We start from the raw sequence: 9,137 nt of genomic DNA on the forward strand, positions 1-9,137 counted from the left end.
CACACACATACACACACACACATGGCAAACACACCACTGGACTGACCTCACTAAAGGTAGTAACTGGCTGTGGAAACCAGGAAGCCTTGAGACAGACCCAGCGCTTACCCCGGACAGTCAGTGGGTAGTTGGAGCTGGGCTTGCAGGACGTGACTCTCAGCGGGCCCTGCAGGTCACCGCCCCCCTGCACACATCTGTGTGTCTCTACCTGAGCAGAAATGCGTGAATGTATCTGAGTCCATCTAGAATGTATCTGAGTCCATCCAGAACTAATGCTCTAGGGTCGGATTTTCTCAGCCCCTCTTACTGTACTGGGTGGGGTGGGGGGTTCTGAGACCTGGAGCCACGACACAGCGTCACCATGCCGGCGTGTGGAGCTGTGGTTAGAGCAGAGGCTCCCGGGACCCTGGGTGTGCCACCCGCCCACCGTCACCTGGGCCACCCTCTCCCCCTCCTTGGCTCCTCAGGGAAGGGGGCTCAGGCTGCAGGAGGCCCAGTGGGGGCTCCACCCAGGCCACCTCTCACCTGCTGACCCTTCTCTACTGTGATCGGAGCTTCAGATGAAGAAACAAACCCCAACAGAGACAATTTGTGAAAACAGAAAACACAGTTTATTTAAAGATAACACAAGCCCTCCTCGAAAGAAATTTCTTTAACATCATGGATTGGGAGAAAAAAACGAACACAGTGAAAGCAGGCAGCAGAGACACCACCCCACCCCAAGGGGCACCGCGTCTGGTCCCAGACAGGCCTGCAGAGGAGAGACCCACGTGGGCGACGGACTGCAAAATCGAGCCTAGAAATACGTCAGCTCGTCATGCCTGCCTTTGTTGGTCTGGTAGCTGGTCAAGGCCACGGGCTTGCCCTCGTGCGGGAGGCTTTCAAACACTCGGATGTGCATGAAGTCATCCTCGTCCACTTGAACCTGAAAGGAGAGTCCAGTGAGGGACAGGTGGGGCCTCTGACCCCACGTCCCCCTGATTCGCTGGATTTGGCTGGATGGGCAGGAAGGCCCTGGATGCCCGGAGGCTACATCTCTTTATGTCCCCAGAGACTGGGCTGAGGACATTCCCAACTTCCCTTCTTCAAGTACAGGGGAGGCCCTCGGTGCCCAGCCAGCACCCCTCATCCATACTCACTCCAGCAGAGCCGTCAGTTACCCGAGAGGCTAGGTCCTCTTCTCCAAGGCAGCTGCAGCACACATGTGCAAACACACACACACATGCTTGCACCCGCATGCTCATTTCAGACGGCCACCAAAGCCCTGAAGCTGAGGGCTGCCAAAGGACTGTGCTGAGCACCCCTGCCCTGGGCACCTGTGAGCTCCCACTTCAGGCTCGACCTTACTTTGAGGGGGACACCCCACCTTGATGAAGTAGTTCTTCCCAGCAACCAACTGGCTTTTGAACTCCAGAGCCTTGAACACTGGGAACTTCTTGTTCTCCTTCTCCTCCAGCTGGGACTTCACCTGGGGAACGGGAGAAGGGAGAGACAGGTGAGCTCACCTGTTACAGCTGAACTCTAATGCCCACATTCTACACACTTTCTAGAGCACGTCTGTTCTTCACAGCTGAGCAGACAGATTAAAATGCTGGCCCTGATTTCAAGTACAGAAAACAGTTGTTTAATTCTGCTGAGGTTTCAATGATATCATTTGCCTGTATCATTAGCCCTTTCTTTTCCAGACATGGATAGTTTATATTCTCATAGTTACAACAGTGTACATAAGCTCGTACCTTGTTTACCATTTTTACTCAAACCTTCATTTGAAAGAGTATATAGTTTTTAATTACTCTCTGAAAACTAAAACATTTAAATATGTTAAAATTTAATGTTAAATTTAATCTTCCATCTTATTGATGTGCCTTAATTCTCTTATGTAATCCCAATTTCTTCTATGACAGAATATGTAGCAGATAAAGCACTTTTGTAGGAAAAAAATGCTTTATTGCATCTTTAGATGGTCTTTCTAGGATACAGGGCCTTTGGGCAGAGACTGTGTCTGATCTTTGGTGTCAGATGTTAATCATACTCTCAGATCAGTCATCTTTTCCAGGGTGTTGGCCTTTGGGGAACTGAGAATTTTTAAGGAGGAAGGGGAGAGCAGGTTGTTTTGTCTGACTTGAAAACCTAAGCTAGTTTCCAAGTGCTCAGGCTGCTGTCTGGACTACTGGCCAGGAGCTTGCTGACTGCCCCGGAATCCTCAGACCTGTTGTGGGGGTCGGAGGAGTTCAGTTAAGACCCGGAGTGTGCTGCTTGGAGAGCCAAGGGGATCACCATCATACTTGCCAGTGAGTCACTTGACAAAGGCCTTCAGGGAGGGGTGCTCCCTGTGAGTGAAGTGGAGGGAAGGATCAGAGAGAGGGTCAGGTGGTGAGAATCTGGCTGCCTGCTCCCTCTGAGTCTGCCAGGGCTCTCAGGCGATCAGCTGGGTGTGTCCCCCTGGGCCAGTGCCCACCTTCGGCTGGACACTCACCTGTGTAGCCCCTGTTCCTTCTAGGTGCACAGGAAATTGACCCTCAGACAGTTTACCTGACCAGGGAGGGGCAAGTGACACCCGCAGACCCTCCTGGGGGTCTGGGATGGAATCACCTGTTTCAGGAGTGGAGGCAGGAGAGCCCCACTCTGTGCGGGGACTGGGGAGAAGCCCAGGTGGAGGTGGTGGAGCAGGGGAGGCGGAGGCCTGCAGGATGGCAGCTCACCAACACAGCTCCAACCAGGAGAAAGATGGGCTGGACTGGAGCCAAGGAAAGCTCAGAAGGCCCCGGTCACTAGGAAGCTGGCAGTTCCCAGACCAGAGTGACCAGGTGGGCAGAGAGCCAGGGAAGGCCCTAGGATAGGACTGGATGTGGTGGGTACAGGTCTGTCTCTGGCCTCACTTCTCCTCACCTGTTCATGAAAGCTCCAGTACAAAAGGTCACCGGATGGTGCCCCTGCCCCTCACACAGCCCACCCAGCACACGGGCGGCCTCCTTGTTCCCAGGGGCAGTGAGGACAGTCCACTCTCAAGGGATGGACCCCAAGTGCAGGCCCTAGTGACAGAAACTCTCGTCTCCTGAGGGCGTTCACACTCATTCAAAGCTCAGGTGACCAGCAGGGATTCTCCGGCCTGGAGTCCCAGGAAGAGGCGGGGAGGGCTGGGCTCTCTGAGTGGCCACAGGGGAAAAGCTAGGAATCTCCTCCTATCTGGCTCTTCTGGGAGTCCCAGCAAATTCCTCCTTTTCACAGGTCTCAGGAGACTGACTCAGCCCCTTCCATTACGCAGTCAGATGGTCCCAACCGCGGGAGAGAGGACTGGGCTGAGCTCATGGCTGAGGTTTAGGAGGCAGCAGCCATGAAGGAAGATTAAAGGACAAAAGCTTGTCTTCAGTCTCTTCTTATCAGAACTCGAGCCTCCTGGGCCCTACTTGCAATGACAGGCAGGACAGGCCCAGCTCATCCCACCCCAACCTGATCCTCCGGTTAAGTGTTTTTCTGGAAACAGGGCTGGACAGCTGACTAGGATCTGAACCGGGCTCTGCCTCCTCGACTCAGCTACTTCCTGTTTCTAAACTTTTTATTGGAGACCACTTCAAACTCACAAAAAGGGCTACACTCAGTCCAGCCAGAGTCTCGGACGCCTGGGACCCTGACCCCCCAGACTCACTCATGGGGACCTCACCCCTCCTGTCGTATCCTTTGCTCTTTAAGTGCTATTCCCTGTCACCTCGCGCCCCCTAATCCAGGGGACACCTCCGCACCACAGAGCTTCGCAGGCAGGGAGGTGCATCCACCTGCGTCCAGCCCGGCTCACGGCGGGATGCGCTCGGGGGCAGCGCCTCCGTCCCAGCGGGGATGCCCGCGGACGCCCCCGGCCCCCAGGACCCCATCCGCCCCACGCAGCCCGAACCTTGTCGGCGATAGCCTGGGTCTCGGCCGTGGCCGGCTGCGTGGCGGAAGGCGCTCCGCACATCATCTTGGCGGCTGGCGGGGCGGGAGCGTGCGGACACCAGGCGGCAGTCACACGGAAGCAGCAGACACTTGCGGGAGTGGTCGAGCGGAGTCCAGCGCCCAGACCTGGCGCGGCGGTCAGGTGACGTGCGGGCGAAACCACAGCGCGCGGCGGGCGGGGAGGACCTGGGACCGGAAATGGGGTGCAGGGCGTCCCAGAAGGGACTAGAGCACCGGCCGTCCTGGTCAGTGCGGACTGAGGTGGGCAGGAGCACGGCCGCAGCTCGGGACCCCCGGTGGGCACCGTCTCGGGACCAAAGGTCGTGTGCTGTAGGGCTGTCCCCCCTCCCGGGGTTTGGTGTCGTCCTCCCAGGCGGCTGAGCCAGAGGGTGTGGGCGGGGGCGCGGCCTGCAGGGTCCGGGTAGAGAGGTGGTCCCAGTCCCGCCGGCGTGGTCGCTGAGCGGTGGTCTCGTCTAGGTTTCCGCGTCCCGAGCCGGGCAGAACGCGGGCTGGAAATGGTGCAGCCTGCCTCCTCCCGGCCTCGCGGGCCACTCAGGGGCCCCAGACCCTCTCTCCTGTGTTGTCTTCCAGGTGCCCACACTTTGACCCGGTGTCTGCGATGACAGTGATGGGTCTTGAAATGAGAAGTGTTTGTGTTCGCAGAGGAGCGGGGAGCTGGCCCTGAGAGCTGCCCAGGGCAGAGGGTAATAGAAGCCCCTGCCCGGCGCCCCTCATCCCCAGGCCTGGCTCAGCGCCCCACCTGTGCCGGTCTGCTGTGCCCACCATGGGCGTGTGACGCGAGGGCAGGGTGAAGGGCTGACGTGGACGGTCAGAAGAGGCACAAAGGAGTCCAGTGGCGGCGAGGCGATGACTCCCAGGGCCTCAGGCCTGGGTGGGGGTCATGCGGAGGGCGTTAGTAAAGGGTTTAGTTCTGGCCGTTTCGCTTAGGATTTAGAGTATGTGTAATAGAAGAATCCCAGGGACGGGGGAGCTTGGTGGGCTGCCGTCTATGGGGTCGCACAGAGTCGGACACGACTGAAGTGACTTAGCAGCAGCAGCAGCAGCAGCAATATCCAGGAAAGAAAGGGTCCCTGTCTTTTGGGGGCAGGGTGGGGCTGTGCTGGGAGCTGTCTGGACAGGACTGGCCTATCAGAAAGGTCCAGCTGCCCCTCAGTGGGCGCTGGGCCTCCTCCACCCCTGGGGGCTGACTCTGCAGGTGCAGGCCAGCCCTGCCTCCTGGGGGCCCAGCGTGGAGCCTTAGTGGGAGCTGCCGGTGAGCAGGTGTGTGGGGAGAGGAGCCTTTCTGGGACGTGCCAGGGCAGAGCCTGGTCTGTAAGTTCAGGGAAGCATGGGAGGTCAGGTGAGGTTGAGCCCTGGGGTGGTAGGGAAGGAGAAGCTGACACCCAGCAAAGGCCCAAGCTCAGAGAGCTGCACTTTAACACCAGCAAAGCAAGAGACGGGGAGACAGCCTCAGGTCCACCCTCCTTGGTCTGAGTGAGCAGTTGTGTTTTTTTTTTTTTTTTTTAAGTCTTTATCGAGTTTGTTAAAATATCGCTTCTATTTTATGTTTTGTATTTTAGGTTGCAAGACATGTGGGATTTTTGTTTCCCAACCAGGGGTTGAACATGCAGCCTTTCATTGAAAGGCAAAGTCTTAGCCACTGCACTGCCAGGGAAGTCTCTGAGTCAGCAGTTTTTATTTATTTTTTTTTAACTGATCATTTGCATTTAATGGAAAGAAAGAACTATTCATTGAAGGACAGTTTTTCAAGAATGAAAAGATGAACCACCCACTGGGATAAATATTCTCATTACACATATCTGATAAGAATATATAAAGAACTCCTACCAATGAATAAATAAAAGATCATTAAAAACAGGTGGTATCCTTGAAATGAAACTTTTTTTTACATTGCCTGGCACTTAGGATCTTAATTTCCCCGATCAGAAGTTGAACCCACGTCCTCTGCAGAGTGTGAAGTCTTAGCCTCAGGACCACCAGGGAATACCCTGGGGTTATTGTCTTAATCATTTATGGCCTGGATGTCTTTGATCTGGTAGTCTGTGACCCTGGGCTGTCTCAGTGTACTCTGTAAAAGGTTATCTTACCTGGAAGATGACTCAGAGCAGCACATAATCAGTGATGCTGATTGGGACTCTGGCGGCAGGCCCCTGACCTTCACTACTCTTTATTGATTAGACAGAATGTGATGGAACAGGTCTGGCTAGGACAAGCAGGCAAGATAAGAGAGACACCTGGGCATGACTCTGAAGTCACAGGACTCCATTTCAAGACTCCTGTAATTCTTAATTTAATAAATGAATGAGACACAGTTTTGACCCCATAAAAATGGAAAACTCTGTGTTGAAAACAAAACATCAGAAAATAATGAGCAAGAAGGGCAAGGAAAGCAGTTCTGTGCCTTTTGCGATTCTATAGAGGGGGGATGGGGGTTGTTGGGTGTGGCGCACCTTGAGATGCCTCTCTGTGCTGACCCTCTCTTCCTGCTGGACTGGTCTGCAGGTGCTCACCTGTTACAAATAGGAGGGGACTGCCTTGGTGGTTCAGTGGTTAAGAATCCGCCTGCCAATGCAGGGGACGCAAGTTCGATCCCTGATCCAGGAAGATCTCACATGCTGTGGAGCAACTAAGCTGGTGGGCCAGGCCACAGCCACTAAGCCTGCACTCCCTACAAACCGTGCTTTGCCACAAGAGAAGCCACCGCGGTGAGAAGCCCACTCGCCACAACTAGAGAGTAACCCCCACTCGCTGTAACTAGAGAAAGCCCATTCAGCAATGGTTTTTATTTTAAAAATAAAAACAAGTAGGAAGGTAACACACCTGTGGACGGCTGTTTTTTAGAGTTGGCTGTAGCAGGGGTCTTTCACCTTGACTTGGGTTTTGGCAGAGCCTCCCAGGCAGGCAGAGGGGGGCACAGCTTGTATTAGAAAGGAGGAAAGCTTAGGTGTGCCCCAGGCCTGGAGAAGCTGTGGGCAGGCTTGCTATAAGCTGAGGATCCTGTGTGATTAATTTCAAGGGCATTCTTGACTTTCTCTGGTTGTCCTAGGTTAGAAAGGGGAGGAGCAAAAATTAGAGAAGATGGCAGTCATGGCTCACTTGTGAGGTTCCTGGCTGGTGGCTGTAGAGGCTGTGGTCTGGCTTCTGGGTGGTGGTTGCAGAGTTTGTGGGTTAGAGTTCTCTAGTTGCATGTACGTGGTCTGGCCATTGTCTGTATGTATAGTCAGTGTCCGGGCTTCCCAGGTGGCTTGGTGGTAAAGAATCCACCTGCCAATGCAGGAGACATGGGTTCAATCCTTGGGTTGGGAAGATCCCCTAGAGGAGGAAATGGCAACCCACTCCAGTATTCCTGCCTGGGAAATCCTATGGACAGAGGAGCCTGGTGGGCTACAGTTCATGGGGTCACAAAAGAGTTGGATATAACTGAGCAACGATACAACAACAACATAGTATCTCATGCTGCTTTGTGAAGTCAGGGTTGCTTTATTGCTGAAGGCTTGGGTCCAGACATGTTTTCAAGCTGCCATGGAAGGCAGGCTAAAAGGTCAAATAGTTTAATGCTGATCCAGCCCTTCCGTGTACCTGCTGTGTGGCGTGGGAGTAACTGCTAAACCTCTCTGTGTCTAAATTAAGCACCAAGTGAGTTAATGAACATAAAATGCTTGGGTCCAGTGTCTGAGCCCTAGGATGAAGGGATGATGTTATCACTATTGTTGTGTGTAATAACTAAAAAAACATAAATCTCACCCATAATGAGCATTACTTTCTCTACCAAAGGCCCTGAAAAATGCTGAGGTCTCTGTCTCATTGCTTGAGGCCACAGCTTCTCATCTTACTGGAGCCAGGGGAAGAGTGTGAGTTTCCTCTCTCTTCACGTAGATCCCTGGGGCCATTCACTTCAATCTGAAAAATCTGTATTCAGAAGGATCAAAATTTTAGGGGACTTGCTAGGAAGTCCAGTGGTTAAGACTTCATGATTCCACTGCACAGGGCGTGGGTTCAGTCCCTGGTCGGGGACCTAAGATTCCAGGTACGTGCTGTGCAGTGAAGCCAAAAAATTGTTTTAAATTCAAGCAACTTTGAAGATTCCCTTGTGATCTCTGATTTTCTCAGAGTCAGTAGAAGCCACAGTGGCTTTTTCCTCAGTGTCTCATGGCCCCTTCTTCCCCAGCAAGACAGTTGTAGAGCTGCAGACATTGTCCTTTCTTCCTGGCTGGATTCTTTGGCTGGACTGATAATTAAACTGATACCAGACATTAACAGGAGAAATATAAATTTAATTTCTGACATACAGGAGCCCCGAAGATCTGAGACCAAGGGTGATGAGTCTGGCAATTGAGGCTTCTATGGCACCCTGAGCTGAGAAATAGGGTGGGGACCTGGGGCTCCCCGAAGGAGGAGGGCTCCTCACAGGGAGATACAGAGAGCGAGGTTGGAGGTCAGTGCTTCCCTTGCTGCGCAGGTAAGTCAGATTAAAAAGTTATCTCTAATAATAGCTCTTCTTCTGGTTGTTATGTTGTTAAGTCACTTCAGTCACGTTCAACTCATTTAAACCCCGTGGACTGTAGCTCACCGGGCTTCTCTGTCTATAGAAATCTCCAGGCAAGAATGTTGGTAGCTTCGCCAGGGGGTCTTCCCGACCCAGGGGTCAAACCCAGGTTTCCTGCATTGCAGGCAGATTCTTTACAGTTTGAGCCACCAGGAAAGTTAAGGAAGAGGTCATAATGTTTTCTGGGTCCACTGGGTCCTGATTGCCTTCAGCTCAAAGTAGTCCAAAAGGGCGTCTTCTGCTCCCCTCCCACCCCAGCTCATGTGCATCCCTGTCGACATGCTGAGGAGGGCGACTCACCCACCTATGCCCCGTTCTGGTCAGTTGCTTCTGTTCCATCAGGCAAAAACTCCATTCCCTGAGTCTGTGCTAATTAAATTCTAGCCCAAGAAATCCTCTGACGGGGTGGGGGTGGGGAGGAGGAGGAGGATGGAGGAAAAAAAAAAAGATAACACATCTAAACAACTAAGCATTTATTAAATTCCCCTATTTATCTTCAGTAGCAAGGGGAATATCAGTAGATATAAACTTGAAAATTGGTACCCCACGTGGGCTCATCTCTGCTCCGCCTCCTGCATCAGGACCCGTCACAGGCCTGGCAGGCTAGGTGAGCTGGAGGCACAGCAGAGAGAGGCTATAC

The 9,137-nt window shown here is 53.2% G+C and overlaps 1 protein-coding gene across 1 annotated transcript; it reads right to left on the minus strand.

The window, feature by feature from the left end:
• Positions 1-588: 588 nt before the first annotated feature.
• On the minus strand, positions 589-4,051 carry CSTB (cystatin B). The gene is made up of 3 exons (XM_043474522.1): positions 3,890-4,051; positions 1,367-1,468; positions 589-925 (listed from the first exon to the last, which is right to left on the minus strand). Exons 1-3 carry the CDS (start codon positions 3,953-3,955, stop codon positions 797-799), a joined length of 297 nt encoding a protein of 98 aa, XP_043330457.1. The 5' UTR covers positions 3,956-4,051; the 3' UTR covers positions 589-796.
• Between the last annotated feature and the right edge of the window lie 5,086 nt (positions 4,052-9,137).

The sequence above is a fragment of the Cervus canadensis genome, chromosome 7 (assembly GCF_019320065.1).
Source record: "Cervus canadensis isolate Bull #8, Minnesota chromosome 7, ASM1932006v1, whole genome shotgun sequence".
In the NCBI taxonomy this organism is placed as follows: domain Eukaryota; kingdom Metazoa; phylum Chordata; class Mammalia; order Artiodactyla; family Cervidae; genus Cervus; species Cervus canadensis.